Genomic DNA, 13,411 nt, shown 5'->3' on the forward strand with positions numbered 1-13,411 from the left:
TTTAGTGTTTAATAAAGGTGCGGAAAAAACAAAAGGCAGTCGCGATTAATGCGGATTTCTGTAAATGCTGATAATCACATTGCATACAAAACAATTACATTTGTAAGAGGAAAAAGAATGTTGGGCAGGCAAAATCATCTCACCCAACAATGCCCCCACATACCCAGTAAGGGAATAAAATTGGACGCATACTGCGTATGACCTGAAGATGAATGTGATAGCAATACTTTCCTTATCTACAAAACTAAAACATTCCGACTAAAGTCTAAAAGGAGGTGGGACAGTCTCGATATAAGTAGAAAAAACTGAAAGTGTTCATCCGACAAGAATGCATAATTTTGATTAAAACCATATGTGGCGTCATTTAATATCTTGAACCAGAATGCGGGGGAGCAGGGGGCAACCGAGTCGGCGTCCGACGACTGTTAGAATTTGAGCCTGAGCTCACATCACCATTTTGGGATGGGTCACTGTATCGTCTACTATGACCACCAGAACCATACCTAGACGGCAAGTCGCTTGGACCATTGGCAGCAGAATCAAATGCAGACCTCCAATCATCAACTGATGAGGGTCCAGAGCTTCCTGGGCTGCTTTCTGCATAAATTTGTTTGTCGAAATTATATAAAAAGTTAACAAAATAATAGCTTATAATTATTTACTGATGCATATGAAGATTCTATGCAAAAGTGGTTACTTTGAGAAGTCTGCAATTAATGCATTATATATGTTCAACAACTATTACATTTCAAGAGAATTACTACAAAATTTATATACCATCATCTCATCACCATATTCTTTCTTTAACAACAGCTAGCGTTCTTGCGAAACAGAGATAGCAAACCAGCTAAAGCTTTCATGGAAAGTAAATATTATATAACATGGAACATAACAAAATTCCAAGAATACACCTCAAGCAAATTTGAAGACTTATACCTGCTGCACTCCCTTTATCAGACCAATTGGATGCTGCAGACGCTCTGTTGTCATGGACACCAAGCTGCCTAGTGAGTTTTGAAAGAAGGGAAGACTGTTTCTGAACTCTCTCCCTTTTGTTCTTGACATCGTGGTCTTCCTGGAGCAGCTCCTCAATTTTTGCAGAGCTTTGAGCGCTGCCAACCACAGCATTAAAAAAGACACTTAATTTTGACTGTCAAATGTTTCACTCCTGAAGCACACATTGTAAATAAGTGGAAGCATTCAAAAGAAAATGAATTAATGAATATAATCAAATATTTAAGTATTATTATTTATTGGAAACAAAAAAAGTTGTAAGAAAGAAAAGAGGGAAAGTATGACAAGGGATAGGATAAGATCACAGAGAAATCATACTGAACAGAAAAAGCCAAGAAAAAAGAAGGAACCTAAAATAATCAAGACTAGCACATCTGCCCAGTCTGTCTATATATCAGAAATGGCAACTCCCTTGAAGTAGCCATAGGCAAAACATCAGAGACACCAAAAATATAATCCTATCCAAGAACAAGTTGAAGATGCAAGGAACATCATTAAATATGCAAGCACACTGCTCCAACCAAATACACTATGCAACTTCACAAGCTTTGCCTACTTGTATGCCCAAAGTGTCTTTGTGTTGATCCCCTAGACATGTCCAAGAAAAGCATTAAAAAAAAAACATAAAATCCATATAGGAGCATTCACATTATGATCAAATATGTACATGTGGTTGATATAACACTTAGGTTGCATGAACATTAATATTTTGACCAGTGAAAGGAGTGAATATAGGTTGAATGCCAGTACATTACATAATATCCGTTAAGAAACAACACACTCAATGATCATCAGACAGTACGGCGAGAAGAGACAGCACCAACCTGATGGAACTGTATAGCTGGTTGAGCATGTCTTCTTTGGCTTTCTCTACTTGGCAAAGAACAACTGCCTGCTCAGTCAAAGTGAAATCATCTCACAAACCGCGTCAAATCAGAAGAGAAGAACTATGGTAGTTGATAAAATAAACTCACTTTTGGAACATTTGCAGCGAGGCTGTTAAGAACAGCTTCAACATAACCACGCACTTCTTGAGACATCCATCTGAGCTCCTCTTCTGGATCTGCAGGTTTTCTGGCCATCGTATCCTACGGACGATTTTTGCAACATGGAGAAATTGTTATGAGAATCCGAAAGTGAATCCTAGATGGACTGTAAATTGGTTCATGTTTGTACCTTCTAAAAAAGCTAACAACAATAAGTAAAGGATCCCATCCTAACTTCCAAGAAGTCATAATTTATTTCTGTATAAATATCTTTACTAGAGGAAGGATGCTATTAAAGGATTTTTTTTGTACTCAACAAATTAATCCCAAACAAACCAAGAAATGTGAGAACCAATGATGGGGGAAGAATGAAATTTAAGTGTTTAATTGGTCTATTAAGTGAATCTGTTGGAAAGTTGCCTTAACTACAATCACCCCTAGCCCGCTTAATTGCAACTTATTAGAGTTGATTGACAATATCTCAGAAATGGCTACCTACTGAGGAACTAATAAAAAAGGCTAAGTGAAATGTCATAGAGTGAAGCTGCCGGAATATCAATTCTCAAGAAATTGAGATCCCACATCGACTAAAATTATGACAAATGTAGTCCTTGCAAAGCTTTGGCAATCCTCATTTTACCTACCGATTTTGTTAGATTGAGTCAGGCCCAAAGCTCAAATTCTGAAATGATATCATAGCTTATCCTAGATTCATCATTGGGCCACTTGCATTGCCAAGCTCTTGGCCCATAGCCCTAGGCATGAGGGGCGTGTTGGAAAGTTACCTTAATTGAGACCAATCAAAGTTGGATATTAGTGTCTTAGAAAGGGCTACCTATGGAGGGGTTGACCAAAAAAGCTAAGTAAAACGTCGCAGAGTGTAGACGCCAGGACATTGACTCTTAAGAAATTGATATCTCACATCAACTAGAGATATGACAAATGAAAACAAATGAAATCCTTATATAGCTTGGGCATTTCTCCTCTTACAAGCTGATTTTGTGGAATTAAGTTAGGCCCGAAGCCCAAATGCTAAGAGAATCACAAAAAAGAGAACAAATAGAAACTTACAAGAGAACCATCAGAAAGGCTTTGTCGCATAGGAAAACTAGGTTCACCAATGGCTTGACCTCCTTTAGCCTGTGCAACACTTCTTAACTTGTTGATCCACTCAACCTTATCTGCCATACTCTCAGCCTTTAACAAAACTGCACTTTGAGCTGCAAAATGTATGATTTAATATTGTCACAGTCGAGGCATTGTTCAGATCTGGTGATGCATTTTGGAATTGGAACAGGTGGGGGAGGAACCATAAATTAGAACAAGAGGGATTACCTTTCATAACAGTCTTGTAAGGGACCTTGCTTGTAATCTTGAAAATAAGGTTTGATGCTTTTCCAGAATCAGGTCCATTTGACTTTTTATCCTTGGAACTCTTTGTGGAGGCTTCATCATCATCAGAAATCTCGTCAATATTGCATTCCTGATTAGTACATCCAAATGAAAACAGGAATTACTGTGCTGAAAGGTTTAACAATGGTCATTATTCCAGTCAACTTCAAATTCTGTTTAAACAAAGCATTTTGTTATGTCTGAATCATGATTATATGCCACTACAAATGTGAAACTTAAAACATAAATGAAAATTGTCTCTCAAGAAAGAATGTTTAAAGAAGACATAAATGAACTTCATCTCACATGAGACAATATCCATAAGAAGATTAAATCACAAGACAGTATGATACTCTTCTTTAACTGATCACACTCTGCGGTTATTTGGCCCGCCCTTGTTTGTTCTTAATTATCCCAGAAACAGTTAACATGAAGTTTGTAAGCTTTCTAACATAAATTGAAGAAATCAACCAAAAATTTCATACCTCTAACGTAATTACTCCTCGGAAATGTCTCTCTTCTTGTTTTTTGGTGTATCCAAGCTGACAATATGAAGTATAAGTATAGTTAAATCAGCACATGTTCAGAAAGCATTGACATATTCTGATATTATAAACAATCATAACATGACGCACAAATAGTTATCTTGCAGCTTAATGTACATATAAATACAGGAACCAGTGATCTGCCAGTTGGATGTAGGGGAAAGTAATGGAAAATAATGTAAAAAAGAACATTGCTAAGTAATTTTCAGCCTTGTTAAGGATGCTTTGTACTCCCACTTCATAGTATAATCACTAACCATAATTTATAAGGACCTCCAAATAGAACTTACACAAATTGAGACAATACATATAGGAACTTTCAGTTTATCATAACAGTATAATGCCTTGTCCGTTTTAAGTGAAAGTCTCTCTAATCATAACATGAATGGGCTCATATTCCAGCACATTGGACAAATGCTCAAACAGATGCAAACTAATGCAATTACTGGAAATGTCAACAACCAAGGTATACTAAGTTGTTCCTGGAAACTAGGTAAAATTAAAATCATTTCGATAAAAAGCCATTATCATCTATACCGCAAACAAATTCACAAAATATCATTTTCAATTTCACCAAAGAAGCTTTAATTCATATAAAACACTTCTGTGCAGCTACAAGGCTTCTATGCTCAAGTGTTTAAACCAGAAGGTCCAGAACAGTCTTGAAATGCGTCATTCAGCATTGATAAGATAATTTACTAACCTTGCCAGTCTTCTCATTTAAAACAAACCATCGTCTGCTCCAACCACTACCTTTTCCACTTTTTTTCAACAAATATCCTGCATTGAGAGTTGAAATTAATTCAAAGTACAGGACTTGTAAACTGAGAAACATTCAACTCCTTACTTACGTGAGAGGTAAAAACAGAAGGCAGCAGGTCCAGAAAGAAAGGTATAGAAACTGTTGCGGTCCTCAAAATAAATGAATGAGTACTCTACAATAATGGATTGCGACTGTGGAAATTGTATAATTTATATTATTAAAAGCTTCACATATTTCTTTTATTGGCAAATGTTAGTTAATTTGTTAGTTTTTCGTAAGTTGATCGGCAAAAGCTTAACATATGTTGATATCCACCAACAACCACTAGATATGGTTAACTATGCCATTGTATTCTGTCACAACTTAACTGGAAAATATAACAAGATAATCTTATCATCTAATGTTGGTTGATTATTTATAAAGTTGTGTGGAATGGAAAAGAATCCTCAATTTTTTCTATTCTTCAGTAAGGCTGTCTTTTTAAATGATTGTATGCTATACTATCTGTCCATCATCAATTTAGTGATTAAACAATCAGCTACAAGCAAGATGCGCCAAAATAATATTTGAAAATATCCTACTATTGCAAGTTGTATGGATAAGAAGGATGACTGCCGAGCAAATGGAGGTAACTATTTTGAGTTTGAGAAATGCAAATACTGAAGCTTTGGATCTAGGATAGGAAAAAAGGAAGCCATCAGGTTAATACTTCAATGATGGTGCAGCACAAGAGACCAAACAGAGAGACCTTGGTGATATTAGACCTGTAATACAAATTTTGGGATGAATAATAAAAACCTGCAGTTATCTCCCCTTCAGGCCCTGCAGTCTTCAAGCCAGATCCCTCTTGTGTATCCTTGTCTTGCTGACTGGATTTCTCTTTCATCGATTTTAAGTTCCCCCCACTTTGTTGACTTGTTTGAGGACTAGTTGCCTAGAAAAGGAAACAGAACATGCATCTTGTATATGTAAAGCCAAATTTTAAACACTTAAATGATTTATAACAAATTCAAGTATGTAATTTTTAAAGTATATTATTCCCCACCCTATTTAGAATTGACTGTTCTGCATCAAGTGCCTTTTTGGATGGCCGGTTCTTTAGCTCTTCTTCTCGGCGTTGCCTTTCCATTCTAATGAAATTATTTGAAAGTGTTAAATCATATTAAATTAATATATATATATATATATATATATATATATATATATATATATACAGCTTCAGTCAAACAATTAAACAGTTGGAGATTATTGTATGTATGTCCATACTATAGAAGGTTGAGAAAAACAGGATATTGAATTTGAAATAGTCATCAGATTTGTTCAAGATTAGACTTGGATAATACTAAAGGCATTCAAGCCATGAATACTGCTCGGTATGCATTATTTCCCTTCCCTTTTTAACAAACAAGGAGCATGATCTTGCTCCTTATTAGCAAAGAATGCAATGATTGACAGATCGTTTAACACAGATCCCATGAATTTAAAGGGATGTCAAATGTCAATACTCATTATTGTATTCATTCTCTTTTTATAAACAAAGAATTTATCAAAAAAGAAAAGACTAAAGACATATACAAATGCAAGATGATAAGAAATCTTCATAAACTGAACACTACAAGAAGAGAAATATGTAGCACAACAGACCAATCTCTCTGAAGATGCGCCAAAACCCCCTAATAAAAGACCACAAAGAAGCAAAGTGAGAAACTTCACTGTCTTTTCAGTCAAAATAAGACTCCAAACAGCTTTATAAATGGTCTAGGAGACCAATCCTCCAAAAACAACTCCCTAAAAAATCTGGTAATTTCAAAATGCAATAACCCTAGAATCCCTAACAAAACTCCCATTTTCCAATTCCAATTTCTTAATTAAATTCTTCTTCTTTTGCCCGAAGACAATCTATTGAAAAAACTTAAAAAGTTGTATTCCCATCCTTAGTCCATTGGACTTTTAATTTTTGTCTCCAACAAAAAATCTTTAAGATCCCAAATATTTACTTACTTATTCCCAATGAAATTTCTAATCACTTGAATACCAAGTGGTTCTAGAAGTCACATTTCAAATCAATGGTGGTGATTCTAATGAGTTTCAAATTCATCCTAGGAGTCTCACGTATGAAAAATAAATTAATGCACCCAATAAGGACATTAAGATTATTAATTCATAAATAAATAAAAAGTGTAACAAGTGTCATATATTGAACATACCGCCTCTGCACTAAACGAATAAAGTGTTGGGGAGGAACAAATGCACGCTCCATATCAACTAGTGCAACCACCATTTTTTTGGATTCATTTTTAAATGCCTCTAGGGCTGAACTTGCAATTGCCACAATCTGAAAATTGCAACAAATGAGCAAGATAATTTCTAAAAAACAAACCAAGTTACATGTAACTTACAGCACAGCATTGTTACCTCTCTCTTGAATGGAGGATACCTTCCAAGACCAGGCGTTGCATTTGCAGAAGAAGAAACAAGATCCACAAGCACACGATGCACCTAATGTCAGAAGAAAGAAACAAAGAATTTATTTTCTGAATTTGCTCAAGTATACCACTCAGCAGAGTGATCTATTCATAATAATAATGATTACAAAGATAGTAAATAACTACAGCTATTTTCAAAAGAACATTAAAATATCACTACTTCCCAAGATAAATCGAACTCAGCTAAACACAATAACTAAACTATTTGAAAGAGTATTGACATGGATTTCTTTTGAGCCAATTATGATTTAGAATCTAATCAAAAGAGAACTGGTTTCTGATGTTAAGTGATTGGGAAGCAAGCACGTAACATTCTAAAAGCAACATCCTTGTAATTAGTCGTCCAGTTTTGAAGGTTGACAACCACCCCCAAAGGATCCCCACCTACTGTTCAGACTATTGATGTAACTTCGTAAGTCATCAACTAAGAGGGCCAGCAGGAGATAAAGGACATACCACTGTTTTCTTTTGAAAGAGCCCCATATAGTCAGATTTGTAACCACTACCCAAACTATTTCGGGAAATCCTTTTAAACATATGTAACCTTTAGCTCTTGAAAAAAAAATCAACAAGACAACACATTAGAAGCATACCTCATCAACACACAGTCGTGATGGCTCCTTTGCCAGTTCAAGAACGCCTTTAATTAAGGATCTCAAACCTTTCTCTGGAGAGATAAGATAAGGTTGATATCCATCTGCTTCAAGGACAATCTGAAATAAGCCAAAATGGGAATATAGAAGCAAGCACCTCAAGTGTCAAGAGAATAAAATGAACTAAATTCTACCTAAACAATATGACAAATTCAAGGGAGAAGGTTTACCCTCTTGACATTGTTTATGTCAAAGTGTCTGTCGATAGGAAGTTGCTTGATTCTGTTAGGAAAATTCCCTTCAAAACTAGCAACAACTTTCCAACCATTACCCTGCAAGGAAATAAAGGAAAGAATTTAGATGCAGAAAAAATAGGATTCTTGTACTGTACATTGGTGGATTCCCATACCCAAAATCAAAGTATCTAACTTCTTTATTTGAAATAAACAAGAAAAATAAAAGCATAAGAAACATATGGTCAATTCAAGAATCAATTTAAAGAGTTCAAACATTTGAACCATTTTCAGAGCCAGTTTGATAAGTTTCCATTCATTTACGTTGTTTTGATGCACAACTTATTTGTCTATTTATTCATCATTTTCACTGAATGTTTGGTGCAACCTACTGAACCTAGATCCTTAGAACATTTTTTTATGATTAGCTTTCATGATTTTGGTAGAATTAAAGCTAAATTTTTTTAAGTACAGGGCAATCAATCATATAGTTTGGGGTATTTGGTTGAAATAGAATGCTCTTATTTTTAAGCAGATCCCTTTTGGTGCATCATTTGACATGGGATAAGGTGTTTGGTATCTATTTGGTGCAAAGCACAAGGACTTTTAATGGGTTTCATAATAGACATGTCAAGGGATTGCAAATCTTTGTCCCATGTGATATTTCTATCAGTATATATAGAAATTAGTGTTTTCTCCTTGAATTACACCATCACATCATTATACACGAGAGAATATTATTCAGAATCTCTATGTTCTCTCTTCCTCCTTCTCAACCTAAATCCCTATGATTTCAACACTTCAATGAATTTTTTTATAAGAATTAGGAAAATTAATCGGTTAAAGAGAGGAGACAGAAAAGTACAAAAAGCAAGGACAAGCTATCTTTCTAGATAGGGGGAAAAACACACATCAATTGAACGAATCACACTAGTTTAATATCCAATAAAAAAAATGAGTACACAGAAATCAGTAAGGTCAAATTAAATTAAAGGAGTGGTAACAGTAAGCAATTGTCCTTGAAGCTTCTAGCATTTATCCATAATTAAAGGCACCAACTAACTGCATAAATAGCATGACATCCAAAAGACCTCGTCATCTTTACTCATCCTAAAATCCCCAATATGGCACATGAGAAATAGCTCCAATCTCTTCTTACAACATCCAATTTTCCCCAAAAAAATACCAAATACCATGCACCCTAGCTTCTATAAAATGTAAATAAATGACAAAAAATACTAACCTCGCCTCCAGTAAGATGTTGAAGAAATTTGTCCTCAAATTCACGGCACAACTGCAAGGCTAGAGCTCTTGTACCTTCAGAACTACTAACCATTTGTTCACCAAACTTCACTAACTCTTCCTGAACAATTTGAGACTTTCCCTGAAGACTGTAGCATTTCAAATAAAGGATTATAATAGATTTTAGGTCCATTCCCTTATTGTTTAGTAGTTAGTACTTATTACTAGGTATCAATTTATTAAACAAATAGTGAGAAACATCAATAGAAATTGAATCACACAATCTCTCATCACCTATCATGTTCTGCAAGTTTAAGAAATATTCTGATATTTTCCTTTTAAATATGCATTGATTTAGTGGCATTAAATTCCATGCAACTTGACAAATATATATCATTGTAGATAGCATACGAAGAAGGTTGAGGAAAAAGGAAATCATGGTTTGGTTTGAGCCTTAACCTAAACCACTCGTACCCATCAAATATATATATATATATATATATATATATATATATATAGTGTATCAAATGAGAATTCTTATAGTGAGGATTGAAAAATACAAATATAGATCACTGGAAGTGCTAAAATTCAAAGAAAAATGCACGAGATTTTAACTGGTCACCATTAGCAGCTAACTTTTAATTTTGACCATCCATGTATGGTTGTATGACCCAGATTTATAGTTTTCATTTCTCACAATGGGAAAAGTTGATAGCCTCCTATATGTACGTGTGTATGTATATAAGACTACTTTCTTTTTTATAGCAAACCCAATGTACGAACATTTTACAAGACAGAACATATACATAACATTAAAAATTGGAATGCATTTTGACACATCATGAGTAGAGAAGGTTCAAGTGCAACCCTCTAGTTCTATTCATTTTTGTGTTGTATCTCCTTTCATTCATTAAAATGTTAATAAACCTATTTAAAAGAACATCAATAGTCTCGACAAACAGAAAATTTTGAAGCACCAGTGCTAACAAAAGATAGAATATTAAAAATTTTCTGTCAAATAATATGATATTTACAACAGACAACAAACAACAACAAAACATAAGCTAGTAAAAAATACATACCCAGTGAGGAGAGTTGGAAGCCTAAGCTTCATACGATTGCGAATCTGTCCAGCAAGAGACTCAACCAAAGCAATTCTACCTAGCTTGCTTTGAGGGGCTCCAGTCAATATTGATTTCAAACTTTCAGTTTCAGCACGCCAAGCAGTCTCCAATGAATTCTCGGATGCTCCACTCCCAGACTGTGCAGAAGCTATAGAAACAGATTGCCCTATCAAAGCAACCCATGGAATATCAGAGGTTTTAGGCGGTCCCTGGTTCAATAGGAGAGCCTGCACCGCTGCAAGGGCTTTTGGTTCCGAAGAAGCTTGATCAATTTTACTGATAACGCCAACAGTTCTGGTGGCTACAATTGAAACCAACAAAAAGGGTTAGATGAACTAGTACTATGAGGATAATTAGCTACAACACAAGAAAGGAATTTGTATGCTTAAGAGGTTCAATTGGGTCTAGGGCCAATTCTCCCAAATGCTTAAGCTGTTAGGTTGAGGTTCATGAATGGCTTTATATCAGTAATACACACCCTCATACAAATTCCATTTGGAATTAAGGAATGGTGCACAGGATCACTTTACCTCATGCTGAAATTCAACTTTATTTAAAAAAATGAGGCCAGCAAAATCAAAACTCCTATGCCCTAACCACTCAGTCATTTGGAATATTACCAAGGCAAGGATCAACTCTCAAGAACTGTTAACAAAATGCTTTAGTGCTATTTTTTTGGGGGGAGGGGGACAAAAACAAAATCTGAAAACTTACATTCTGCGTCATACTCCTTTGCTACTCTAAGGGCTCGTGATGTTGAAATTTCTGGCGCCTGAGCAGCAGGGACTACTAGCAGCAAAATAGCATCATTGTGCTCAACATATTCACTGATCTAAAAATGATGAAAGAGAAGGCATAACTTCTCTACAGAGAGAATACCTCAAAAAGAACCATAGATATAAGAAATAATTAAAACTAAACATACCCTCATGCTGAATTTAAACTTAGGACAAGATAACATATACCTACTCACCATTTTGTCATCCACTATCCGCTGGTCCAATCCAGGCAAGTCAATCAATTTCAATGGAGGTGCTGTAGAAATTTAGAACAGGACAAAATGATTAAGTTTCATGATCCAATGCATGGAGCAACATAGAATATGATAATGGGCTTACCTGTACTGGTACGTAGTTTGAGATATATTTCATCACGACTCCTACCAGATGAACCTTTGCTTAGTCTATCCTGTAGAGAATGCCGAAGGGCGCCTACAGAAAGAAATGAAAAAAGAGCAAGAGGATGAGAAACATGATAATTTAATTCAGAAACAATTGTGGTGTGAAAGTGGGTCTTACTTGCAGAAACCTGTTGAGTTTTATTGTCAATTTGCAGGATGATTGACTTGCTGCTTAAAGAGGTGTCTCTATTCAATTCAATGCTAATGGGAGCCCTGGTAGCACCATTCTCACCAGTTGGCTGCAGTTTCAAACAGATTTAGTCGGCAGATAGAGACTAAAGAGAAGAGAGGAGGATGAGGCAAATAGGAAATACCAAAACAGGATGTCCAATGAGGCTATTCAAGGAAGCAGATTTTCCAGCACCCTGATCCAGTCCACCACCGCAATTGTAACGGATCCAATCCAACACAACAAATAACATATGTGAATAGAAAGAGTGTGTCATGTGCCATGATTGATTGATTGATATTGTAGAGAGAAGAAAAACTTACGACATTGCCGAGCGCAACGACATTGAGGAAAGTGGAAGGGCGCTTGTAGTTGTCGACATCTTCGTCGGCGAGGACGGCGGCGGCTTGGCGCATAGAATCGGAGAGCTGAACCAAATCTTCGATTGCCTCCATCGGATCTGAACCAACTTAAGTTTCCGGCCACCGATTTGATTTGATTCTTCGGTTGCAAATGCAATGACACACTACGATGAGACTCTTAACCAAACTCAAATTAAATCACCGTACCAAACCAAGTGCGATTGCGATTGGATTGCAACTTTCTTCTTCCTTGTTGCATTGCATTGCATCCCTCTATTGTATTTCTATTACCACAAAAATCACTTTCAGTAAAATAACAACTTGCTCTATCGCACTTCTAAAACACCTTAGGCCATGCCCAAAAATAACCTTGATAAACAAACAAACAAAAGCCTAATCATGTCCATATTTTCCTTTTCTTTTTGGGTGTGGTAATCATGTCAATATCATCGCGTAATTCGATCAATTTAAATTTTGTTCATGCCATCCTTCTACTCTAGTCTCTATGTATGCGACTCTCGCAGTTTTGGCTCAAAATATATACATACTAATATTTATGTAAAACTAGTAACCGAAACCGATGCATGTTTTTCTTATAATAGAATGGATGCATATTAAAATGCAAAATATTATGCAAGATAATATAAAAGTAATAGATCATAAAGCAAATTACACTTACGCCTTCTCTATTTTATGCGAATTACACAAGACATTCTTCAATTCAAAATCATTTTTTTGACATCCCTCAAATAAGGTATTCAAAAAAAGAAGAAAAAAAATACTTAACAATTACATGCTAGTCACATACTCGTTAATCAAATAGGGTTGATAATATCATTTGGGACATAAGAGATGTCACTATAATAAAATGTAATTTTTTTTTCAAAAAAAAGATATCTCATGTAATATGAGTAAAACACAAAGAATGGCACGTAAAACATAAAGAATGACACTGTAATTTGCTTTGAAATATAAGTTCCTAAAAGTTTTCACTTTTTTAATCATTAAACAAAAATTTGATTACTCAAGGTTATTTGTATTTCCTTCCATCACCTATTTTAATCCATTGGTCCATTAAATGTTATGATACCATGATTTTTTTGTCAACAAAGATAATATATACATATAGACACAAACAATTATTACATCATTTAATAACTTGATATAGAATATGATTTTCATCGATCTAATCATTGAATTATATCTACATATTATAAAAATTTATTGTACTAAATTTTGTTATTTTTACAACATTCAATAACTTGATATACACTATGATTTTTATCAATCAAAACGTTAAATTATATTTACATATTATTAAG

The 13,411-nt window shown here is 34.9% G+C and overlaps 1 protein-coding gene across 2 annotated transcripts; it reads right to left on the minus strand.

Moving 5' to 3' along the window:
- Window positions 1-55: 55 nt before the first annotated feature.
- On the minus strand, window positions 56-12,645 carry LOC100809385 (dynamin-2A). 2 transcript variants are annotated; one of them, XM_003529651.4, is made up of 22 exons: window positions 12,051-12,643; window positions 11,873-11,923; window positions 11,677-11,797; window positions 11,497-11,589; window positions 11,352-11,413; window positions 11,093-11,210; window positions 10,337-10,679; window positions 9,256-9,403; window positions 8,010-8,111; window positions 7,780-7,899; window positions 7,116-7,199; window positions 6,908-7,035; window positions 5,746-5,830; window positions 5,499-5,634; window positions 4,641-4,717; window positions 3,878-3,934; window positions 3,336-3,483; window positions 3,072-3,220; window positions 1,989-2,102; window positions 1,839-1,906; window positions 937-1,112; window positions 56-597 (listed from the first exon to the last, which is right to left on the minus strand). In XM_003529651.4, the coding sequence occupies exons 1-22, from the start codon at window positions 12,180-12,182 to the stop codon at window positions 365-367; spliced, it is 2,745 nt and encodes a 914-aa protein (XP_003529699.1). In that variant the 5' UTR covers window positions 12,183-12,643; the 3' UTR covers window positions 56-364. The 2 variants fall into 2 exon arrangements, 1 of the variants encoding a protein (XP_003529699.1); XR_001389302.2 differs by lacking the exon at window positions 56-597 and adding an exon at window positions 1,365-1,602 and having other exon boundaries at window positions 973-1,112; window positions 12,051-12,645.
- Between the last annotated feature and the right edge of the window lie 766 nt (window positions 12,646-13,411).

The sequence above is a fragment of the Glycine max genome, chromosome 7, assembly GCF_000004515.6.
Source record: "Glycine max cultivar Williams 82 chromosome 7, Glycine_max_v4.0, whole genome shotgun sequence".
Classification (NCBI taxonomy): Eukaryota; Viridiplantae; Streptophyta; class Magnoliopsida; order Fabales; family Fabaceae; genus Glycine; species Glycine max.